At 39.8% G+C, this 25,418-nt stretch overlaps 1 protein-coding gene across 2 annotated transcripts in view; it reads right to left on the reverse strand.

Moving 5' to 3' along the window:
* Nucleotides 1–10,306, reverse strand: part of MED23 (mediator complex subunit 23) — a 43,663-nt gene extending 33,357 nt beyond the window's left edge. Inside the window, exons 1-9 of one of the 2 annotated variants that reach the window (XM_024996539.2) lie at nucleotides 10,073–10,306; nucleotides 9,684–9,715; nucleotides 9,438–9,525; nucleotides 7,025–7,149; nucleotides 5,163–5,274; nucleotides 3,643–3,741; nucleotides 2,765–2,866; nucleotides 2,257–2,326; nucleotides 511–623 (exon numbers count right to left, since the gene is read on the reverse strand). In XM_024996539.2, the coding sequence (XP_024852307.1) occupies nucleotides 511–623; nucleotides 2,257–2,326; nucleotides 2,765–2,866; nucleotides 3,643–3,741; nucleotides 5,163–5,274; nucleotides 7,025–7,149; nucleotides 9,438–9,525; nucleotides 9,684–9,715; nucleotides 10,073–10,120 (789 nt within the window). In that variant the 5' untranslated portion in view covers nucleotides 10,121–10,306. The remainder of the gene's footprint in view (nucleotides 1–510; nucleotides 624–2,256; nucleotides 2,327–2,764; nucleotides 2,867–3,642; nucleotides 3,742–5,162; nucleotides 5,275–7,024; nucleotides 7,150–9,437; nucleotides 9,526–9,683; nucleotides 9,716–10,072) is intronic. The other variant, NM_001205762.2, reaches the window with a different exon arrangement.
* Between the last annotated feature and the right edge of the window lie 15,112 nt (nucleotides 10,307–25,418).

Raw genomic sequence — 25,418 nt, forward strand, 5'->3', positions numbered from 1 at the left:
ACCCCAAGATACTAAGATAAATCTGCCAATGTGTTTCATCAAAGCTTTATGTCTATATCTCATATTTCATATTATGGATATATGTGGATTTTTCTCCTTGAGAAATTTCTACTCTACTTTTGTCCTTCCCCACCTCTCCCCTTTTGAAAAAAATGCAACAAATAAGGAGGCTCACTCTTCAAGTTTTAGGGACACTGCAAATTCATGTTTAGTCCTTGCTTTGTAAAGGAAATGTGAAAACAAGGAATCAATTTAAAAATTCAATTATCTAACACGAAGTACTTTGCCAGGAAGTGGACCACTGGAACATAAACACCATAATATCACAAACCACAGGCTAAACTTGGATCCTGAAATCATATGACATAAACCATAGTTTATGGTTATAAACTATCTTTCATTGAATATTTACTTTTTCAGTCTATGAAGAGACAATTTAGCATTACATAATATATAATCTTGGATGAAGACTCTGATGGATCAAAAGCTCCATCATATTGAGCAACATACCTTATCATATGGCAAAAGGCCTTTCAAAGGAAAACGGAGAGTTGTAGGGTCCAATTTCCATGAATTACAAATGGCACCCGAATTATTTACAACTGGTAGAAGGCTGCAACGGCCTGTAGGTATTACAAAAAATGCTTCTAAATAAATGTGAACATAGCAATGTCTAGTCCTTCATTCACTCTACAAATTTAATGACTATCATGCTGAACCAGGCACTGGTTAATGTTAATGAATATCATGCTGAATATCATGCTGAACCAGGCACTGGTTAAAAATATGTTTTGATTAGCTAGAAGTCTGGGGATTTTCTTTGAATATTTTTAGCCCAGCTGGTTAAAGACCAAATTGTGCAAAACTTCCAAACTCACAAATGTTGCATTTGTCCAGGGACAGAGTTCAGCAAGCTACAATCCATGAACCAAATCCACCTGCTCTCATTAAGTTTTACTGGAATGCTATTCCTTTGCACGCTAATGGCAGAGTTGAGTAGCTGTAAGAATGCATAGCCCACAATGCCAAAATATCTGTTGTATCACCATTTATAGAAAAAGTTTACAGACCTTTAATCTCAGGTCAAACTAAGTAACTTTAAACATGATGTTCCTAGAGGCCTTAGATGTAGTATATGACCATTAATCAGTTCATGTATCCAATGCCTGATAAATGTTGTCACTGGGATGTCATACAGGCACCTTAAGTTCAATATAACATAAACTAAATTCATCCTCTCTTCTCAAACCTGCACCACTTTCCATAATTCATCAAATGATGTCAATATCCTCTCAGTTATGAAAGCTAAAAGCCTAAGAATTATTGGTCTAGTGTCCTTTTCATTTCCTTTTTGTATTTCCAGTGCCCAGAATAGTAAATGACTCACAGAAAGTGCTAAAACTTGGTCATTGATTAAATAAGGGTCTATAATCCCAGGCTGTTCTAAGGTTACCATGATTTCTAGAAGTAATTCAGGAATATACATATGAGAACTGTAAAAACTGTAAATCATGTGCTTATTTTTAAAAGGAAATTCAGAGACTCTAATAAACATGAAACAAGTGGAAAACAAAAGAAATTATATACAGGGCAAAGGTATGAACTGGAAGGGGCTGGGAGTCAAACAGTGTGGTGTGCTACAGCCAGAGAGACAGATCTGCTGAGACTTCCAGGTGCCTGGGGAGTAGAGTTATACTCTGCTGCTGCTGCTGCTGAGTCGCTTCAGTCGTGTCCGACTCTGTGCGACCCCAGAGACCGCAGCCCACCAGGCTCCCCCGTCCCTGGGATTCTCCAGGCAAGAACACTGGAGTGGGTTGCCATTTCCTTCTCCAATGCATGAAAGTGAAAAGTGATATACTCAGAGAAGGCAATGGCACCCCACTCCAGTACTCTTGCCTAGAAAATCCCATGGATGGAGGAGCCTGGTAGGCAGCAGTCCATGGGGTCGCTAAGAGTCAGACACGACTGAGCGACTTCACTTTCACTTTTCACTTTCATGCATTGGAGAGGGAAATGGCAATCCACTCCAGTGTTCTTGCCTGGAGAATCCCAGGGACGGGGGAACCTGGTGGGCTGCTGTCTATGGGGTTGCACAGAGTCGGACACGACTGAAGTGACTTAGCATAGCGTAGCGTAGAGTTATACTAAAATGGCAAGTCACCAAGACACGTATAAGATTTCATCCATCAACTTGGTTCAGTAGTCAGCTCACTAAAAATCAGGTACTATTTAGAATATTTTAAATTATAATCTTACCACAAATGGAGTTTATCCTTGCTGTTGGCCTGAAGGTATCCACAAAGTCTGATACCAGGTTTCCAAGTAACTAAAACAAAATAAAATGAAAACAAGTAAGTAGAAAAATAACATCAAGATGCTCTGAATATAAGAATCATTTACATAAAACGAGATAACATGTAAAGATTTAGTACCGTTCCGGGCACGTAAAACTACTGAAAGGTTAGTTCTCTTTCATGTCCTCCTAAACAATTACTTGCCAGTTCATTTATCCCTGAATTAAGCCAGGTCATAGCACCATGTCCTTAGCTATTTGATGAAGCTGTGTATATTTTATGAAATGATATATATATAAACTATCTCAACAGGATAGCAGAAAAATGAAAGAAATGCATCATAAAAAAAAATCACATATTATCTAAGGATAAAGTGACCATTAAAAAATAAGCACACAAAAAATCAGATTAATATAATAATTTTTAATAAAAATTTCTATTAAAAATTTTTTAAAAAACATCAAATTTACCCAATGTGGAAGTTTTCCCTCAGGATATAGTTTCCTGATCTCTGTGACTGCAAAATATGCTGGTAGTAAACAAGCATTTCTTTCCAAGATATATGCTATAACCTAGGAAACACAAAAGGGCTATGTTATTATTTTGAATAGTCCCACAGATGTGCCCTTTAAATCCAACAACAATGATATTTAAAAAGTAGAGATATTATTTCATGGATTCAGTTGGCTTAAATATAGCATAAGAATTCATTTAAATGTGAATATCTAAAAATGAAGATTAATACAATGATTGCTGATAGTAAATAACAGACTAGATTCCTGATAGCAAGTAACACTGAACATGCATTAAATATTGGTAGACTTCCCTGTTGGTTCAGGTGGTAAAGAATACGCCTGAAATGCAGGAGACCAAAGTTCGATCCCTGGGTCGGGAAGATGCCCTAGAGAAGGGAATGGCAACCCACTCCAGTATTCTTGCCTGGAGAATCCTATGGACAGGGCAGCCTGGCAAGCTACAGTCCATAGTATCACAAAGAGTCGGAAACGACTGAGTTACTAAAACCAACGGGAAGGCACAGACTAAAATAACAATTCTTGCAACATTAGGTACAAAGCACAAAGATCTTTAAAGTGGCCCATAGGACGACATCTTATAATGGTTGAAGACACAATAATATCAATATTGTTGCTTTCATAATTAAAAACTATGAATTAAAATGTAAAATTTCCTTTGGAAGTACAGTGGAAGTGAAACTGTACCTTTAAAATATGAATTTTGTAGAAGAAATGGAACATTTTACAAACTACTGTAAATTTGAAAAGCACAGAACTATAAAACTAGACATCTTTAGGAGATGATCAATGAATTGCAGACAAGTTTAAATTACCTCTCTTGCTGCCAAAAGCTGCTGTACAACAGCTGAGCTCACTGTATTGGGAATTGTCAAGATTTTCTCCAAAATCACTTTTAAGAGATCTCGAACACCCTGATAGAACAAAAAGTCATAGATTAAATTTTTTAAAAGTCCCAGGTGCCAGTTAAAATGCCTAAAGCTTTCAAGATTATATACTTGGAAAAATATGTAACCCTCAAAGTCACACTTTTAATTTTTCTGAAACAAAGCTAACATTCAAACCCCTAACGTTAACCCAAGAGAAGCATCGTATTCCAAAGCAGAATTCTAAAGACTGGCTTGCCGTATGAATGAACAAAGGAAGTCACTTATAGATAAAAATTAAACTTTTCACATTCCGTTCAGCTTTTCTCACCTTCATAACATTAGAAAAGTTTCTATTATTACGAGGGACCAAAAAGTTTAATTTGAGCTTAACAGACAAAAATATATTTGGAAGAACTTGAAAATACTCTGAAAAACACGGACAATAAATATTCAACTTTTTGGCAGACAAGCTTTTCTGCACCTTCCTTTTGGTATATATTCTAACTTCATTCCCTCTTTCTCATCATCCATCACATACTTTAACCCCTCAAACTTAGCCAATAAGGCTATTCTGCTAACTGGTTATCTATTCAGATCTATTACCAGTTGCATTATTTCAGAGAAGAATCTAATACACAGAGAAGACATTTCATTCGTAGTATAAACTATGTGATCAGTCTTGTAAAAGATAGAACATATACACGAAAGAAACAATTATGAAGCACCATACAAATAAGGAAGTAAAAACTATATATTAACCTGCTAAGGAAAGTGAAGTACAAGTAAATAGAAAATAATCAGAAAAGGCTTCTTAGAACTAATTTTGTATGAAATCATGACTCTGGCCAATAATTATCAGTTAAATCATTTGAGATCAGTGGAAATACAGATATAATGCACAGGGTCAGGTATCTGCAAGTCTTTCAAGAGACAATAACTAAAGTGGCTTGAATGAAGCAGAAGCTTCTGCAGCTGTGGAACTCCTGAGCTGTGTTATGAGACACAATTAGAGAGTGTATGCTGTTGGTTTTGGTGAAGAGCAGAGTGCTGAAGACACCAGTTAAGGAATGACAGTGTCCAAGGTGGCCAAGGTGAAGCAGGATTTGCTCCCTTTGTCAGCTGATGCCTGCATCCCTTCTCAATTCCACACCTCCCTGCTCTATGCCCTTCCATTGGAAAGGGGCCCCGACATCATAAGATCTGTGGCATGAGAGAACCGAGTCTGCTTGGTGACTCCCTACTTGTCACAGAAGTTTATCAGCCACCTGCACTTTTAAGAATGTTGGGAGAGCAGCAGAGAGCTGTGGGAAACACTGGGCGATTTTAAACTCCTTCAGGAAATACAACAAAAAAGAGACAGATTTTATAAATGCTTCCACTTCATTTCTTTTATGTGAAACTAATATACACTGAAAAATTAATCATATCTGACAGCAGTTACTTTTTATAATCGGAAAAAAAAATACCTTGTAATCCACCCCTCCAATTATTTTCCGAACCAGTTTAAATGTTAAGGCCCAAAGCTGTGTTCTTTCCCATTCAAGTGTGTCAGAGTTTATCAGGGATTCACAAACCATCCTAGAAAAAAGGAATACCCATTCTAGTTACAAGACAGGATTTTTGTAAGTTCTCTAATAGCCAAGGTCCACAAACTCTGGATATTATATTTGTCACAGTAAGTGTTAATAATTGTCATAAAGGTACATTACTCAAGCACACTTTCAAAAAATTACATAAAGCATTTTATATTTTTTACTTATATGAAAGACTAAACCCAAAGTAGAACTAAACCCAAAGGAGACTCCTTACCATCTTGAGCCACCAGCGAAGTCCTAAAATAGAACTGCTCCTGCTGCTAAGTCGCTTCAGCCCTGTCCAACTCTGTGCAACCCCACAGACAGAAGCACACCAGGCTCCCCCATCCCTGGGATTCTCCAGGCAGGAACACTGGAGTGGCTTGCCATTTCCTTCTCCAATGCATGAAAGTGAAAAGGAAGTCACTCAGTTGTGTCCGACTCTTAGCGACCCCATGGACTGCAGCCTACCAGGCTCCTCTGTCCATGGGATTTTCCAGGCAAGAGTACTGGAATGGGGTGCCATTGCCTTCTCCAAAGTAGAACTAAGTAATATTAATTATGTTATATTTTTGCTAGAAAGAAATGTACCAAAAGCTATTGGTTAAATGTGTATCATTAACCAATTAGTGGCAAACTGTGTTTTTCCAAGACGGCTGCAATAAGACTTTTGACCCCACATACTCTTCTAAAATGTAATATTGATGCTGCTCCCAGGAAGAGTATCAGTGTCAAAAGGGTAGAAAAAAAATCTATCCCTCGGTTTGGGCAGGTCCAAGACTGGCAAATGGAAAGGCTTTCAAGGCAAAGTGATACAGCTTCTGCCTAGCCCTCTTATGAAGGCTTGCTCCTGGACTCCACTACACTGTGAGAAAGTCAAGGTCACACAGAGAAGGCATATGTAGGTTCTGGCCAATAGTGCCAGCTGATGTCTCAGGTGACAGTTAGGCATATGAATGGGAAAATCTTTGTCATGACTCCAGTCATAGCCACCATCCGACTGCAAACGCAAAACCTGAGAAAATCCTTCCTACTCCTTGTCCAAGCAAGCACTGTAATCGTGAATGTTAATAATAAAAGGATTATTACTGTTTTAAGCCATCGACCCAGGAATTTCACTCCTGGGTATATAACTAAAAAATACAAAAACATTAATCTGAAAAGATACACACATCCCAATGGTCATAGCAGCATTATTTATAATCACCAAGATAAGAAAGCAACCTAAGTGTCCCTCAACAGATGAATGGGTAAAGATGTCCCTCTCTCTCTCACACACACACACACACACACACACACACAGTGTACTACTCATCCACAAAAAAAGAATGAAATTTTGCCATTTGCAATAACATGGACAGACTGGAAGAGTATAATGCTAAGTGAAATAAGTCAGACAGAGAAAGACAAATACTATATGACATCACTTATATGTGGAATCTAAAAAATTCAACAAACAAATCAGTGACTGTAACAAATACAACAAACACTACCTGAAAAAGCTTGTCAAAGTGAGTGATTTTAATCCCTGGGCTAAAAGGCAAAGCCTGCCTGGTTTTGAGCACCTGAAGTATACAATTTTAAGAATATTGCATCCTCAAAATGAAAACTGAGATACTATGAAGCACTTTTTGTTGACTGTAACTGCCTTCTTTATTCTCTTATCCTTTTACAACAACCACCTCAACCAATTTCTAAACATTAATTAAAAAAAAGAAAATTTTTAGATTGCTCATATTCATCATTAACCATACCTGGGTGGAAGGAGACCAGTCTCGACTGCCATTGCTAAGCAGTCATAAAGAAAAGAAATTCTTTTAGGACTATGCTGGCCATGAATGAATTTAACAATCCACTGGATGCACTGTTCATGAGATTCCTGGAAAATTAGAAAATGATCACATTTTAGGTCTAAACTTATATTTTATAAGTAACAAAAAGCTAATAGCATCTGGGAGTATACATGAAGACTATGAGTGAGATACTTCATTATAAATTAATGGATGAAAACAATTTAAAAAGAACTGAAAAAATTCAGATGTAGTAGCTGAGTTATATTAAGCTTAAAATCACACGATTATATAGATTAAAACTTCCACCATTTTTACTATATGGGACCTCCAAAAAGAGTATGATTTTATTAACATATTCATGATCAACAAAAAAGTCTAGCAAAGACTGTGCAAGGCACTGTAAGCAGTGCCCTTAATGGCAGATATAAATATCCCTGTCACTGGAGGAAAAATCCACTATGAATTAGTACATCAGCCTCATGAGAATTTAGTGAATCTGATCCCTAAGAGCCAAATCAGTTATGAACTAATGACATATCCAATTTCTAGATCTGCAAAACTTTAAATCTGATACCAAAATGTGGTGCCCAAATCAAAGATTACCTTCCAGAATATTCTAAAGATGTCCTGCTCTGTGCTACCACTGTCCCTCATACACATTTCTATTGCTGAATAAATAGTGCTGGTTTAGAAATACTTATTTTCTTCCTGGATCCTCTGTCAGAAAACAAAATTCTTGAAGACAAGGGTTTTATCTTAAATCATACAGTGTTTAATCAATTATTAAAACATTAAAATGTTAGAAAGATGTAAGATGTTCAATCTCACTCACAGAAATGCAAAATAAAACTACACTTAGATAAAATTTCTCATGTTTTAGACTGGTAAAGATCAAAAAGCTCAATAACACGCTATTGTGAGGCTTGAGGGAATAGCAATATATATCCCACTGATATATTGCTAGTGGGAGGATAAATTGGTAAAACCCTTATGGAAGCTATTAGATTATTTTTATAAAAACTACACATAGAAATATCCTCTGACCCAGCAATAATGTATTCTGTGTCCCCTGCCTAAAACTATTCATTATAGTATTATTTAAAGAGAAAAAGGTAAGAAGCAACCTATCACATGGTGCTGCTGCTAAGTTGCTTCAGTCGTGTCCGACTCTGCGTGACCCCATAGACGGCCTCCTACCAGGCTCCTCTGTCCCTGGGATTCGGGGGGACTGGTTAAACAAAGGATGGTGCAGCCATATATTAGGATTTAATGCTGCTCTAACTCCAGGAGTTGGTGATGGACAGGGAGGCCTGGCGTGCTGCAATTCATGGGGTCGCAGAGTCGGACACGACTCAGCGACTGAACTGAACTGAACTGAAGAAAGAAAGAGGACAGAAGTAACTTTAAATGGATTGATATAAAATTATATCAATTTGAGAACTTAAGAGGGAAAAAGCAAGGTGCTAATAAATAATGTATATGGCATACAGACATTCTATAACAATGATTCTATGCATTAAACACTCCAGAAGGAAACATAAACTGGAAACACTGATTGCAGACAGAAAAAGAAACAAATGACTAAGCTAAGAGAAGCAGAAGGCAGATAATCTTACTCATTAGGTAGAACTTTTGGCACCTCTTCGCATTTTGTATCATATGAATATATTAGAAAATAATCAAAAGTAAAAGAAATGTAAAAGAACGAATGTACTGCAGCTATGCAATTCATTTCTGAGTAGTGAGTCTTAGACACTAGTGGCTCAACTGTAAACAGTTCTCATTTTCCTACTTATAAGGCATCATAAGAAGGTAATAATATACTACTGGATCATGAATTCTTTAAGGTTCAAACATTTTATCTTTTACAAGGCTTTAGTTTCTGGTGAATGCTCTTTGTTATTAAGTTTTACTGTACTTGCCTCAATTTTGTTAAAGTATCTTTGGATCCTTACTGTGGCATCTTTATATCTTTACTATAGTATCTTTATTATAATATCTTTGTATCAATGCTGGACCAGTTCCTTTGCTGATTAAATGAATGAAGTTTTTATCCATTACAACTCCTAACACAGTTGTTCTGAAGTGCACTAAATAAATCAGAATAGGATGAAAATGGTTTTATGTAATCTAACTTGGGAGAGATTTATAAAAACAACTCACACTGTGCTATGGTCAACTTGATTTTTCAATATAGATTCTCTACTGGAAGAATACAAGTTGAAACGAACGGAAGCCAGAATAGACAAATAAAAGATGATGACAATTTTATTTCCCCTTTTCCAGAAAAATCTTAACAGCAACATCAAAGTAAGTGTAAAAAAATAAAGGGCCAAAAATCATCAGCTGACTGTATTAAACATGCAGTGCTCACCTGAGAAAGACCAGCCCAAAATTGTCTGAAGGCCCCTAAACAGCTAATAAGTTTTGTTTTTTCATCTTCAGGGGTGTCCATAAACATGCTAAAAAACAAAAATCGAATTATTTGCCACTAGTATTAAAAATGTAATTCAACATAAGCAGAATAGTAGATCTTATAAACCTCCAAGACAGATCTAAAGAAAATCTTACAAAGATACCATCAGGTAAAAACTCAAAGATCTGCCATGTATACACTCACCCAGGGAAAGCCTCTTCTATAATCTCCGTTTTCTGTTAAAAAAAAAAAAAAGTAAACAACATGATTTTTCTTTTTTTTTTAATTTTAAGGGAGAGAGAGGGGCCTCCCCGAGCAAAATAATACAGTGCAACATAGGGCAAATCACCTTATCAGCAACGAGGAGAAACAAACAATACCCACCTGCTTGGTCTGTAACAAAGGGTGTTGTGGATTTCAAATGAGACTGAATTTGACAGCAGTTTGAGAATCGCTCAACCCTTGCACACATACTCGATGTCACAACAAGGAAGAGGTGGGGAGAGGTTGCGTGGGCCAGATTTCTTGAGCCGCTACTCCCCAGCCACCCCCTCACACAGTCATCGCCCAGGATCCCTGGCAGTTCCACTCACCACCACCTCCTCAAAAATGCTCTGTAGTTGCGTCTCCATCTGGACCATCACCCTCGCCTTCCTTGGACGCCAGGAGCGCGGCACGGGTCAGGCCCGAGCTCCGTCAATGGACGGGCAGAGGGCCGGAGACGCTGCAGGTAACTTCCACTCGCCGGGGTCAACTTTTTCCTTGGGCGCCAAACCGGCACTGTCCCCTCCCGGGCCCAGCAATCAGCCGGAACCCGCACGGAAGCCTGGAGCGCTGGGTGTGCGCTGACTATGGCGCCCACAGAAACAAGAGACCCAGCCAGATGGTTCCGCCTGTGAGAAGCACGATCCACGAGCCAGATGCGAGCGCCCCCAAGTGAAACCTCCAGCCTAAGGCAGCGCCGCCTGAGAAATCTGTATGCATGTCAAGAAGCAACAGAACCGGACATAGAACAACGGACTGGTTCCAAATTGGGAAAAGGAAAGCGAAAGCGAAGTCGTGTCCGACTCTTTGCGACTCCGTGGACTGTAACCCACCGGGCTCCTCAATCCACGAATTTTCCAAGCAAGAATATTGGAGTAGGTTGCCATTAACTTCTCGAGGGATCTTCCTGACCCAGGGATTGAACCGGGGTCTCCCTCATTGCAGGCAGACGCTTTACCGTCTGAACCACCAGGGAAGCCCATCAAATCAGGACAAAGGAGTATATCAAGCCTGTATATTGTCACTCTGCTTATTTAACTTATATGCAGAGTACATCATGAGAAATGCCAGGCTAGTTGAAGCACAAGCTGGAATCAAGATTGCCCGAAGAAATATCTATAACCTTAGATATGCAGATGACACCACCCTCATGGCAGAAAGTGAAGAACTAAAGAGTCTCTTGATGAGAGTGGAAGATGAGAGTGAAAAAAACTGGCTTAAAACTCTAAGAAAACTAAGATCGTGGTATCTGGTCCCATCACCTCATGGAAAATAGATGGGGGAACAATGGAAACAGTGACAGATTTTATTTTCTTGGGCTCCAAAATGACTGCAGATGGTGACTGCAGCCATGAAATTAAAAGATGCTTACTCCTTGGAAGAAAAGCTATGACCAACCTAGACAGTATATTAAAAAGCAGAGACATTACTTTACCGACAAAGATCCATATAGTCAAACCTATGGTTTTTCAGGTAATCATATATGGATGTTAGAGTTGGACCATAAGGAAAGCTGAGCACCAAAGAATTGATGCTTTTGAACTGTGGTGTTGGAAAAGACTCCTGAGAGTCCTCTGGACTGCATGGAGATTAAATCAGTCAATTCTAAAGGAAATCAGTCCTGAATATTCATTGGAAGGAGTGATGCTGAAGCTGAAGCTCCAATACTTTGGCCACCTGATGGAAAGAACAGAATCATTTGAAAAGACCCTGATGCTGGGAAAGATTGAAGGCAGGAGGAGAGGGGGATGACAGAGGATGAGATGGTTGGATGGCATCACCAACTCAATGGACATGAGTTTGAGTAAACTCCGGGAGTTGGTGATGTTCAGGGAGGCCTGGCATGCTGCAGTCCATGGGGTCACAAAGAGTCGGACATGACTGAGTGACTGAACTGAACTGCACTGAATAACTTCTAAAAACCTGATTTAAAGAATTCAAATTTTCTGCTGGAGACTAACTTCAAGAGTTATCCTGAGTGTATTAGTTTGCTGCCATAGCAACAGAAATGGGTGGCTTAAAAAATAAAGTGGTACTTTCTCACAGTTCTGGAGGTTAGAAATCCAAGATCAAGTTGGTAAAAATTTGAGATCAAAATTTCCTATTTTTCTCAGTATGTCAAAATCCATTAATATCATTATTTATATTTATAAACACATCAGAAATATTTACAATTCACAGGTATATCAGTTGTTGGTTTCTTTGGAGGCCTCTCTCCCTGGCTTGTGAGTGGCTGTCTCTTACCTGTGCCTCACATGGTCCTCGCCAGTGCATGGCTGTGGCTGACTTCTCTTCTTATAACTACACCACTCATACTGGGTCAGGGCCCACCACAATGACCTTATTTTAACTTAATTACCTCTTTAAAGACCCCATGTCCAACTAAAATTATGTTTTGAAGATGTGTATTTGAGGGGCGTACAATTCAGCCTCAAAACTATTTCCTCTGGGCCACCAAATGCTTGTCCTTGTAGCATGCAAAATACATTTCACCCATCACAATAGCTCACAAATCTTAGCCATGCTAGCATCAACTCCAAGTCCAAAATTTTGTCTAAATATCTAAATCAGGTGTAGGTCAGACTTGAGGTGTGAGGCATCCTTAGGCAATATTCCCTTCCAGTTATGAGTTAAAAAGCCATAAAATTAAAAGATGCTTACACCTTGGAAGAAAAGCTATGACAAACCTAGACAGTGTATTAAAAGCAGAGACATCACTTTGTTGACAAAGGTCTGTCCAGTCAAAGCTAAGGTATTTCCAGTAGTCATATAGGGATGTGACAGTTGGACTATAAAGAAAGCTGAGTGCTGAAGAATTGATGCTTTCGAACTGTAGTGCTAGAGGAAACTCTTGAGAGACCCTTAGACAGCAAGATCAAACCAGTTAATCCTAAAGGAAATCTACCCTCAATATTCATTGGAAGGACTGATGCTAAAGATGAAGCTCCAATACTTTGGCCATCCAATGCAAAGAGCCAACTCACGGGGAAAGACCCTGATGCTGGAAAAGTTTGAGGCAGGAGGAGAAGAGAGTGAGAGAGGTTGAGATGGTTGGATGGCATCATCAACTCAATGGACATGAGTTTCAGCAAACTCCATGAGATAGTGAAGGACAGGGAAGCCTGGTATGCTGCAGTCCATGGGGTTTCAAAGAGTTGGACATGACTGAGCAGCTGAACAGCAAAAACAGTGAATCTGTGAAACCAGGTAACAAGTTATCTGCTTCCAAAGCATAATGGTAGAACAGCCTAGGATATACATCCCCATGTCCAAAGGGGAAAATTGAAAGAAATCAAGGGGTCACAAGTTCCAAGCAACTCTGAAATGTAGCTGGGCAATTTCCTTTAGATTTTGAGGCTTTTGGTGTGATGCTCTGTCCTCCAGGTTGGGAATGGGGGTTGGCTCAGGAGAGTTTGTAGGTACTTGACTGGAATGACGAGGCCTTCTATTTTTTTTTTTTTGGCAAAAAGAAAAATTATGTGGAGCCGACCAGAACAGATGGAGCAAAAGGGTGAACATAAAAGTGTACCCAAGGAAGTGTGTTAGTGGTCACACCAATGTGATTAAATTGGTTCAAAGCAGAGGCTTGGCACTGGGAACAGGAAATGCATCAAAAGTTCAGGAAACAAGCAAAGGCGGAAAAGGAGATTATGGTGACCAGTAGGACTTGGACAAAGTGAGATCACCTAGGGTGTCTTTGTAAAGAAGGCCAGATCACTGTTAGAGCCAGCCTTCAGACAAATAGTTGGGTCTGCCTGGAGGATGAGTCCAGAGTGGTACGTCTCAGAATTGGAGAGCTCTGAAAGCCAGGACAGGTAGTTTGAGTCAGCAGCTATTGAGACCATCGTTTTGGGTGTATGAATAAAGGAGTCAACTTTGAGGAAGAGAGAAACCTTCCAGCCCCACCCCCCAAAAAACCCAAAATGCAACAGTATAGAACAGAACCATTTGGTTTTGAAGAAATCCTGCCTTTGATTTGAAGATTAGGGCGTGTACCTACCTGCCTAAGGAATAGGGTATAGCAATTCTAATGGAAAGCTGGAAACCCTAGAAGTTGAGGATGGAGATGAAACAGCTTAGAATCTTTGGAGGCTGGGAGTAGATGGGTCAGTTTGCTACTGTTGTCTTCTCGCCCTAGCTTGCTGATGCTTGTCTTAGTTGAAGTCAGGTGTAGAAACAGGGGTCAAAGACCATTCAAGTGGAGGAGCCTTTCTAAAATGAGAGATGTGAATCCATGAATCATTGTCTTTCAGTCTGGCTGTGCATGGATTAGTTATTAACAATGATATCTGTTAAGGTTCTTCCCATTCTGATTGTAAACAATCTTTTATTTGATACCCATTCAAGTAAACAAAATCTCTAGGTTGAAATTCATGATCCTTTTCATTTCCTGGGAGCTTTCTGGAAAAGTCATTACCAATTTTTAAAGTGTCTTCATGAGACCCTGTCAATAGTGTAATATACTTCCTTTTGCACCATCGCGGGTGAAAGTTTCCAAAATACTGCTTTCCCCCATCACCATTTTTTTCAGATGCTCATTGGGTTGAAGGATGTACTGGTATAGTGGCAGTTGGGCTTCAGTAGACACTATAAATTTGTTTTGTTCTATCTAAATCATCCCCGGATAAAGAAATGGTAACCCACTCCAGTATTCTTGCCTCGGAAATCCCATGGACAGAGGAGCCTAGTGGGCTACAGTCCATGGGGTCACAAAAGAGTTGGACATGACTTAGTGATTAAAACAAAACAAAAAACTTCCTAAACCACTTTTAGTTTAGTTTAGTCATGGGGCCAAAATTCCCTGCTTTTGTTGCCATATGTGTTTCCCTTCTATGGTGGCAATTTCTTGAGTCCCTAGGAAAGGAATCTTATACTGGGTTAGCAGGGCTACTGGAGAGCAGTGGACATTCTCAAGGCTGCACAGGATGAATATTTAAAGCTGCTGTTGGGCTGCAGCATCAGCAAGCTGTTTCCTTTAGTTTCCCCAGTGTCAGGCTTGGAATGCTCTGTTGTTTTCATAATTGCTAAGTGTTTTTGCAATTGTATAACAATTGATAACTGTGCAAACTATTTTTTAAAAATAGATTTTCCTGAAGAGGTTAAAACCTCATTGCTTTCCTAGCACTCCAAAGTTGTTATGTCACTTCAAAAGTGTACTGACCTCATTATAAATACTTGTTACATGACCTTGTTACCTTACCAGGGGTTTCCCTGGTAGCACAGCTGGTAAACAATCTCCTGTGTTGCAGGAGACTCCAGTTGGATTCCTTGGTCGGGAAGATTCCCCTGGAGAAGGGATAGGCTACCCAATCCAGTATTCTTGGGCTTCCCTGGTGGCTCAGCTGGTAAATAATCTGCCTTCAGTGTGGGAGACCTGGGTTCCACCCCTGGGTTGGGAAGTCCCCCTGGAGAAGGGAATGGCTACCCACTCTAGTATTCTGGACTATATAGTCCATGGGATTGCAAAGAGTCGGACATGACTGAGTGACTTTCATTTCCCTTCACTTCACCTGACCTTTAGCTAATTGACAAGCTAGAGTAAAGACAATTCATGTGACTTGTTCTGCTGACTTTGTTTCTGGCAAATAAAAGTTTTTAATTGCGTGCAGTGTGGACGTTATTGCATTTGCAGCTCTGTAATGACTCTGCTTATCAATTAATAGGACCCTTCTGTAGATCTGGTTAGATCAGCCTTATCAATAGGGTTTCTTGTAAATCATTCCTGGAAGCAAGAAGATAATTGATTAACAAAGTGCAGTCACAGTTGTTTTCTTGTAATGCTGAGAGCAAAGTTGCAAGAATAATGTCATTATATCCACAAGGTGATATTAAGGGCAGAAGGCAGCCTTAGTTCATGGGAAGTTTGTTGGCTTACAGAATTGTGCTGAATGTGGTAGAGTTTAGAAGCTCTCGACTGAGTGTGGGATATAAGTAGTTAAAGGAAACCCTGTTCTTATTTCTTTAGTATTCTTTCTGAAATAACCCTCTACTTGCTACCAAGTCTAATTTAGTTTTGGAGCATTAAGGCATGTCATCTACAAGCATTTTCATAAAAGCGTCAGTTTAGTTCGGTTAAGTTCAGTCTCTTAGTCTTGTTCAACACTTTTCGATCCCATGTACCACAGCACGCCAGGCCTCCCTGTCCATCACTCACTCCCAAAGTATACTCAGACTCGTGTCCACTGAATTCATGATGCCATCCAAGAATCTCATCTTCTATCGTTGCCTTCTCCTCCTGTCTTCAATCTTTCCCAGCATCAGGGACTTTTTAAATGAGTCAGTTTTTCTATATAAGGTGGCCAAAGTATTGGAATTTCAGCTTCAACATCAGTCCTTCCAATGAACACTCAGGACTGATTTCCTTAAGCATGGACTGGTTGGATCTCCTTGCAGTCCAAGGGACTCTCAAGAGTCTTCTCCAACACCACAGTTCAAAAGCATCAATTCTCTGGTGCTCAGCTTTCTTTATAGTCCACCTCTCACATCCATACATGACTGCTGGAAAAACCATAGCCTTGACTAGATAGACCTTTGTTGGCAAAGTAACGTCTCTGCTTTTTAATACGCTGTCTATAACTTCCAAGGATCAAGCATCTTTTAATTTCATGGCTACAGTCACCATCTTCAGTCATTTTGGAGCCCCCCAAAATTAAGTCTGTCACTGTTTCCACTATTTCCCATCTATTTGCCATGAAGTGATGGGACCAGATGCCATGATCGTAGTTTTCTGAATGTTGAATTTTAAGCCAACTTTTTCACTTTCATCAAGAGGCTCTTTAGGTCTTAACTTTCTGCCATAATTGTGGTGTCGTCTGCATAACTGAGGTTATTGATATTTCTCCCAGCAATCTTGATTCCAGTTTGGGCTTCATCCAGCCCAGCATTTCTCATGATGTACTCTGAGTATAAGGCAAATAAGCAAGGTGACAATATACAGAATTCTGGCTTACAGAATTGTGCTGAATGTGGTAGAGTTTAGAAGAGACTCAACTGAGTGTAAGATATAAGCAGTTAAAGGAAACCCTGTTCTTATTTCTTTAGTATTCCATCTGAAATAACCCTCATACCTGCTACCAAGTCTAATTTAGTTTTGGAGCATGAAAACAAGTCATCCACAAGCATCAGAGTAAGACAGTAACTGTCTATAAATGCCAAAGAATTGAAAAGCATGGTTAAAGACCTGACTTAGTTCAGTTCAGTCACTCAGTCATGTCTGACTCTTTGTGACCCCATGAATTGCAGCACGCCAGGCATCACTGTCCATCACCAACTCCCAGAGTTCACTCAAACTCACATCCATCAAGTTGGTGATGCCATCCAGCTATCTCATCCTCTGTCGTCCCCTTCTCCTCCTGCCCCCAATCCCTCCCAGCATCAGAGTCTTCTCCAATGAGTCAACTCTTCACATGAGGTGGCCAAAGTACTGGAGCTTTAGTATCATTCCTTCCAAAGAACACAGATCTCCTTTAGGATCGACTGGTTGGATCTCCTTGCAGTCCAAGGGACTCTCAAGAGTCTTCTCCAACAGCACAGTTCAAAAGCATCAATTCTTCATTGCTCAGCTTTCTTCACAGTTCAACTTTCACATCCATACATGACCACTGGAAAAACCATAGCCTTGACTAGACTGACCTTTGTTGGCAAAGTAATGTCTCAGCTTTTGAATATGCTATCTAAGTTGGTCATAACTTTCCTTCCAAGGAGTAAGTGTCTTTTAATTTCATGGCTGCAATCACCATCTGCAGTGATTTTGGAGCCCCCCAAAATAAAGTCTGACACTGTTTCCACTGTTTCCCCATCTATTTCCCATGAAGTGATGGCACCAGATGCCATGATCTTCATTTTTGGAATGTTGAGCTTTAAGCCAACTTTTTCACTCTCCTCTTTCACTTTCATCAAGAGGCTTTTTAGTTCCTCTTCGCTTTCTGCCATAAGGGTGGTGTCATCTGCATATCTGAAGTTATTGATATTTCTCCTGGCAATCTTGATTCCAGCTTGTGTTTCTTCCAGTCCAGTGTTTCTCATAATGTACTCTGCATAGAAATTAAATAAGCAGGGTGACAATATACAGCCTTGACGTACTCCTTTTCCTATTTGGAACCAGTCTGTTGTTCCATGTCCAGTTCTGACTGTTGCTTCCTGACCTGCATATATGTTTCTCAAGAGGCACGTCAGGTGACCTGGTATTCCCATCTCTTGAAGAATTTTCCACAGTTTATTGTGATCCACACAGTCAAAGGCTTTGGCATAGTCAATAAAGCAGAAATAGATGTTTTTCTGGGACTCTCTTGCTTTTTCGATGATCCAGCGAATGTTGACAATTTGATCTCTGGTTCCTCTGCCTTTTCTGAAACCAGCTTGAACATTTGGAAGTTCATGGCTCATGTATTTCTGAAGTCTGGCTTGGGGAATTTTGAGCATTCGTTTACTACTGTGTGAGATGAGTGTAATTGTGTGGTAGTTTGAGGATTCTTTGGCATTGCCTTTCTTTGGGATTGGAATGAAAACTGACCTTTTCCAGTCCTGTGGCCACTGCTGAGTTTTCCAAATTTGCTGGCATATTGAGTGCAGCACTTTCACAGCATCATCTTTCAGGATTTGAAATAGCTCAACTAGAAAGACCTGACTACAAGGGAATTATTAAGGAAATTGCAATTTCTGTGACATACAATATTTTAATATAATAACTAGTATTAGCACTGACAATATACCAGAACTCTTCAAATTTTAGCAACTTCATATGATTTCTAGAGGCTTTATATTGATAATATTTATCTATACAACTTAAGAAAATGTATTATTACTCATTTGACAGTGTTCCCCATGTAATTTTATATACCAGATAAGTTAAATTAGCTTAATGTCTTTCTTTGGGATATACAAGAGCCCTCTGAAACATCCTGAAGTTAGCTGGAGGCCAAAAGGATTTCATGAATTTGATTTTAGAAAGATTGTCAGGAGAACAAAAGGTTTTAAACATTTGGCCAAGGTGGATCATGTCAGTGTGAAGCCATGCTTATTCATACAAACAAAATGACAATAAGATTTAAAAGGCAAGTGAGAAAAGTTACTGGTAAAGAGGGTTTATAAATCTGTTACCAAAAGCAGATGAATATTTCAAGAAAACTTAGTCTTCTCAACAGAGAAGTAAACCAAGTTACAGTTTTACATCATTTCACCTTTAAAATGAAAATTCATTCATTATTTATGCATTTAAGTTTATTTTTACAACATTATATATGTTTCTGCCCTATATCAGCATGAATCAATCATAGGTAATCATATATCCCCTTCTTCTTGAACCTCTCTCCTACCTCCCACCCCATTGCACCTAAATTCAATGTAATCCCTAAACCAAATTTATGAAAGGGCAGTCAGCCAGTTCACTCCAAAGACACTCCTAGGTCCCTGCCTAGGAAATGTACTGGCAGCCTCTTAAGACTCCAAATCCCAAGAAAAACAGCTAGAGTACAATTCAGGACATTTAAAGCAATGATGTTCAGATATCAGAAGAACTCACCAAAGCGCTTGAGGAATACCAAGAAGAGGGTAGGACTCGAATGGCCCATGCTGGGACCAAGCACTGGCTCAGGGTGGACTCCAGGTATCTTCTGTGGGTATTTTTGATGTTCTGCCGACTATGCCAAGAAAGTGTTGACAAAAACGCAATTACCTATCAAGTAAAGAAAGTAAAAAAAGGGAATTTTATTTGAGCCAAACTGAGGATTATAAGCTGGGCAGCTCTGAGAACTGTTCTGCCTGTTAGAAACTAAAGACACAGCTATATACATTTTTAAGACAAAGGATCATACATCAAAATGTGGTGCTGGAGAAGACACTTGAGAGTTCCTTGGATTGCAAGGCTATCAAACCAGTCAATCCTAAAGGAAATCAACTCTGAATATTCATTGGAAAGATTGATGCTTAAGATGAAGCTCCAATACTTTGGCCATCTGATGGGAAGGGTCGACTCATTGGAAAAGACCCTGATGCTGGGAAAGTTTGAGGGCAGGAGGAGAAGGGGATGACAGAGACAATATGGTTCGATGGTATCACTGACTCAATGGACATGATTTTGAACAAACTCTGGGAGATGGTGAAGGACAGGGAAGCCTGGCGTGCTGCAGTCCATATGGTTGCAATGAGTTGGGTATGACTGAGAGACTGTAAAACATCAGAATGTTCACCAAGGATACATAGTGAGCAGGAATTCACAATGACCCCTACAGAGCTGAGAAAGAAGGTTATTCTTTAAGAAGTTACAGTGCTAGCATCAGAATAAAGAGAAAAAAAAAAAAAAACTGACCTTCATGTTTAAGCAGGGATCCCCCTCTTTGAGGAGCTCTGTTGATATGTATACAGATAAACACTGCACATTAGGGAGGGAGGAGGTCCAAAAAAGCACAGAGAGAGAATTTTAGATTTACTTTTTTCTTGTGCTGCCTTAAAACATACATTTTATTTCATCAAAGTATAAAAGTATTTTGCCTATGGTAGGCAGAATGTCAATGTCCTAATTCCCAGCCCTTGAAGATACGTTAAATTACACAGCAAAGAGAAATAAAATTTACAGGTGGAATTAAGATTGCTAATCTGCAAACTCTCAAATAAGGAGGCTATCCTGGATTATCTGGGTAGGACCAGTGTAATCCAAGGGCCCTTCACAGCAGAAGAGGTAAATTGAAGAGAAGAGTCAATAGGAGATATAACTAAGGAAGAAAGGTCAGGAAGATGCAAAGTTTCTGGACTAGAAAGTGGAGAAACGGGACCCAAGGAGTGTAGGTGGCTCCTGAAAGCTAGAAAAGGCAATAAAACAGCTTGTCCCCTGGAGGCTCCAGAAAGGAATCCAGCCCATCTGACATCTTGACCTTAGCCCATTTGAACTTTAAACCAAGAGGACTGTAAAATAATAAATCTGTTGTTTTAGGCCACTAAGTTTATGATACTGTGGCCTAAAATTTGCTAGCAAATTATGTGGCCTACTTTGCTACAAAGCCGCAGAAAACTTATATGTATCATAAGTATCAATATTGGCTATCTTACAGAGATTCTTTGTGTTATAATATTTATTATATGGGGCTTCCCAGATGGCCCAGTGGTAAAGAATCTGCCTGCCATTGCAGTAGATGCAGGTTTAATCCCTGGGTTAATGCAGGTGAAGATCCCCTGGAGAAAGAAATGACAACCCACTCCAGTATTCTTGCTTGGAAAATTCCATGGATAGAGGAACCCTGTGAGCAGCAATCCATGGGGTCACAGAGTTGGACACGACTGAGTGACTGAGATGCACACACTATTTATTATAAAGTAATATTAAAAAAAATACAGTAGAGGCATTTTTACCCTTCTTTTTAAAAGATATTTTTCTTTACTTTTGATGCTGAAGATTTCAATATGTGTTCTATAAATAACTCAACTTTGTTAGGTCTAAAACCTAGCTTGTCATCTTTCCAGAGAACTAGCCTCCTGTCCTGATAGCCCTCTCTCTGCTCATGATCCCACTCTTCTTTGGGTGACCTGGGTTTAGAATCAGTCCCGAAGCTCAGCCTTCATATTTCTGAAACCCAACACATATTATTCATTTCCATAGCCTTCCTCTGACTTCATCTCACTGGGTCTGTGACAGCTATACCTACCTGGCCTTTCTGTCTTAATCTCTCCTCACTCTGGTCCATTTAATTCTCTAGAACCAGGAAAATATTCCCAAAGCAAATCTTTTATCCTATTACTCTCAGCCTCCAAATCCAGCCTTGGAATTTCATTTCCAACAGACTCACATTTCAATTTCTCCAATTCAAACCTTTTCATTTCTTCTTTCTTTTGCCACAAAATAATTTTTGACTCCAAACTTATTATTCTTTTAATCATACCACATAGATTTTACAGACTGAAGAATTCTGATCTTTATAGCCTATTCTGCCATGTAAAAACCTCATGTCCTGGATCATTTTATCTGATTATAGAGGCTTTGATTCAAATGGTACTTTAACTCAGACCGAGAGTGTTTATTGTGTTGTCCAGAATTTAAAACTTTAGTTTTTTAGTTATTCACTGTGAAATCAATTGATAAGACTATGAATATAATTATTCAAATGATGGGTTTCTATGGTTAAGTACATTAGTGCCAGACTTTGGAACTGCAGAGGACCAGTTAGTGAATATTTTAAGCTTTGTAGTCCAAGATGCATAACCAAAGGTATTATGTAGGTATATGCATGAAATCAAAGATGTGTGCACTTATATAGTAAAAGAGGAAACAAAGTTCACAAATTTTTATTGATACAATTGAAAATAAAATAGAGCTTTTCCCCTCTTGGGTTGGGGGATAATATTTTATTTAATTGAGGTTCAGAATTGTTCTACCTGGTCACTCAGATGGTAAAGAATTTGCATACCATGCAGGATACCTGGGTTCAATCCCTGGGTCAGGAAGATTCCTTGGAGAAGAAATTGGTTACCCACTCCAATATTCTTGCTTGGAGAGTTCCATGGACAGAAGAGCCTAGGGGCTACAGTCTGTGGGGTCACAGTTGGACACAACTGAGCAACTACACTTTCACTCTCATCTCCAGTATTCATCTGTGCTGACTCTTCATGAGATTTTATGTATTTCATCTTGAAAAGCAATTTATCATACACATAGGTATGTAAAATACTATCTGTCCACGAGAATGGATTCTACTTTTTCCGTCATTTTTTTGGATATCTAGTAACCCAGTCACTATATTAATATTTCTGTTTCAAGAACTTGGGTCCTATAGTCCATGGTGAGATTTTACCTGTCACTTCCTATATGCTGCTGTCTCTTAGCCCTGGCTTGGCATTGCTAACACCACTCCCACCTGGACAGCTTGTTCTAGATTCAGCTCCAGTTTTAGAACTCCACTTGCCAAGGGCAAGCTAGCATCTGTGCTTCCTAAACCCATTTGCCTATGTGGTTAGCCTTTTCCTGCATTTTTTAATAATAAGCCCTCCTTGAATTTGGCCACCTGCCCATCCATCCCTGCTATTATTTTATTTGAAGTCTCCCTGTCTTGATGGGAGACTTTTCCTGTTGCTGACCTGAGTCTAATATAAACCTCCCCTCCACTGCACTCAGTGTACCTAGTTTCTCTGAACCTTCCCAGTCCTGCTTGTCCAACTGCCACCCAAGCTCAGGTGGGAGAACCAGGAAGGGCAGTTGATGTTGGCAGGCCCCTGGGGCTTTCCCAACACATTGACCAGGGGGCTTACTGTGATTTTAGAAAATTCCCAGAATTCTGTGCATGCAGGGACCTTGTAAAATTTAAAAATTATTTATGATTGGTGGGGGATGTAATGGTAGCTGCCTTCTAGAGCACAAGGATTCTAAGCATTAGAACATACAGAGTGAAGTTTTCATAATCCAGAAGGTGGAGATTATTCTAAAATGAAGGGAGCAAGAATAGTGAGACTTCCAGTTCCACGGACAGAGAAGCCTGGTGGGCTACAGTCCATGGGGTGCAAAGAGTCAGATACGACTAAGCCGGCACGCCTGCACAGAAACAAGATTCAAGTAAGTTAGTGCAGGTTCAGATGACACAAGACTTTAATCTCCAGTCTAGTCCAAAGTCTAAACTGCATGGAAGATGTGGATTTGGCTGATGTCCAGTGCTTAGGAGAACTGTTAGGAAGTTTCCAGGACTTGAGAGACTCAAAAGAGGTTGGAGCTTAGGATTCAGTTAGGGGAAATGTTATAACAGAAAATATGACTAGAGGTTAGGCAATGCCAATATCTCTACTGTACACATCTGTACATGCCCCAGGTAGATTCTCTGAGGCTTACTTCCGTCAAGCTCTGAAGACCTAAGATATTTCTCCATTATAACATCTGACAGTTATTAGCATGGAGATAATCTGAGATCAACTTACAAAATGAAGAATCCAATGCTGAGTCCTTTACTTTGAAACAGACGTAAGACTTTATCAGAGGTCTCCTGACTTCCTTGTCTGGTCTTTTCTTGTGTTCTCAAGGTTGAAGGGGCTTGGGAAATGAGAGGAAGAAGGGAGAATGGGTGTTCTGGCAGTGTGGGAGATTAAACAACTGGTTACCATAGCCTAGCCAAGCTGACATACAAAGCCAACTATAACAGAGAGGAAGATAAATGTGGGAGCACTGAGAACCAGACTCAAAGAGACTAGATAGTCTTAAGTGCAAATGTGCTCAGTCACTCAGTCGTGTCCAACTCCTTGCGACACCACGGACTGCAGCCTGCCAGGTTCCTCTGTCCATGGCATTTCCCAGGCAAGAATACTTACTATGGCTTACTGTGCCCTCCTCCAGGGAATCTTCCCAACCCAGGGATCGAACTCAGGTCTCCTGCATTGCAGGCAGATTCTTTACCGATTAAGCCACCAGGGAAGCCCCAGAAACCCAGAAAAAAAACAAAGACTTATATTATTAGGTGAGTACATAAGTCCTCGGAGAAGGCGATGACACCCCACTCCAGTACTTTTGCCTAGAAAATCACATGGACGGAGGAGCCTGGAAGGCTGAAGTTCATGGGGTCGCTAGAGTCGGACACGACTGAACGACTTCACTTTCACTTTTCACTTTCATGCATTGGAGAAGGAAATGGCAACCCACTCCAGTGTTCTTGCCTGGAGAATCCCAGGGAGGGGAAGCCTGGTTGGCTGCCGTCTATGGGGTCACACAGAGTCGGACACGACTGAAGTGATGCAGCAGCAGCACATAAGTCCTAGGAATATCCTGCTTTTGAGACAAATTGTGATGTAGGCTTAATCTTTCTTTTATATAATCAGTATGTCATAGCATAACAATAACGACAAAATACCTTGCTATGGGAATCTAAGAAACCTGGCAGAATCCTACTTCTGAGAGATCACTCACCAAGGTATCTGAGCAGATGACCAAGTCCCTCAAGTCCTGTAGGGGCTTCCCAGGTGGCATCAGTTGTAAAGAACCTGCCTGCCAATGCAGGAGACATAAGAGACAGGGGTTCTACACCTGGGTCAGGAAGATCCCCTGGAGAAAGGCATGGAAACCACTCTAGTATTCTTGCCTGGAGAATCATAGGGACAGAGGAGCCTGAAGGGTTATGGTCCCTAGGGTTGCACAGAATTGGACAAAACTGAAGCGACTTAGCATGCACACATGTACAATTGGCAAGTTTGATTAGAATCCAGAGTGAATGTTTTCAGGAGAGAATTCAAAAGTGCATATAGGACTCAAAGCAAAGTGTTTAGACTAATCTTGGCTACATTAAAAAAAAAAATCACTAGGAAGGATATTTAAATACACTGCTTCCTTTGTCAAAACTCCAGAAGATTTTAATTCAATCAATGTGGAGCCTAGGCTTCATAATTTAAAAATTAAAATTAAAGAGCTACTTTGGGCAATTCTAAGTTTACCCAGTACAGAGAACCATTTGCCAAAGATATTCAAATATGGTTTTGTGCATTTCTGAATTTCTAAAGACCTGGTAGTTCATTGTGGTCCATGGAAAGAAATCTACAAGACCCTGAATTAGATTTTTTCAAAGGACAAACAGAACAGTTGTCTACAGTGTACAGGAAATGAACTTTCATCTCATGACACTATTGTTATTACAGCTTTTTTTCCCGTCTTAACTATCCAATCATTAAAGAGCTATGCTCTTTCCAAACATTTAAAAGCCAGTCACAGTGATGTAATTC

Source organism: Bos taurus, chromosome 9 (genome assembly GCF_002263795.3).
Source record: "Bos taurus isolate L1 Dominette 01449 registration number 42190680 breed Hereford chromosome 9, ARS-UCD2.0, whole genome shotgun sequence".
Lineage (NCBI taxonomy): Eukaryota > Metazoa > Chordata > Mammalia > Artiodactyla > Bovidae > Bos > Bos taurus.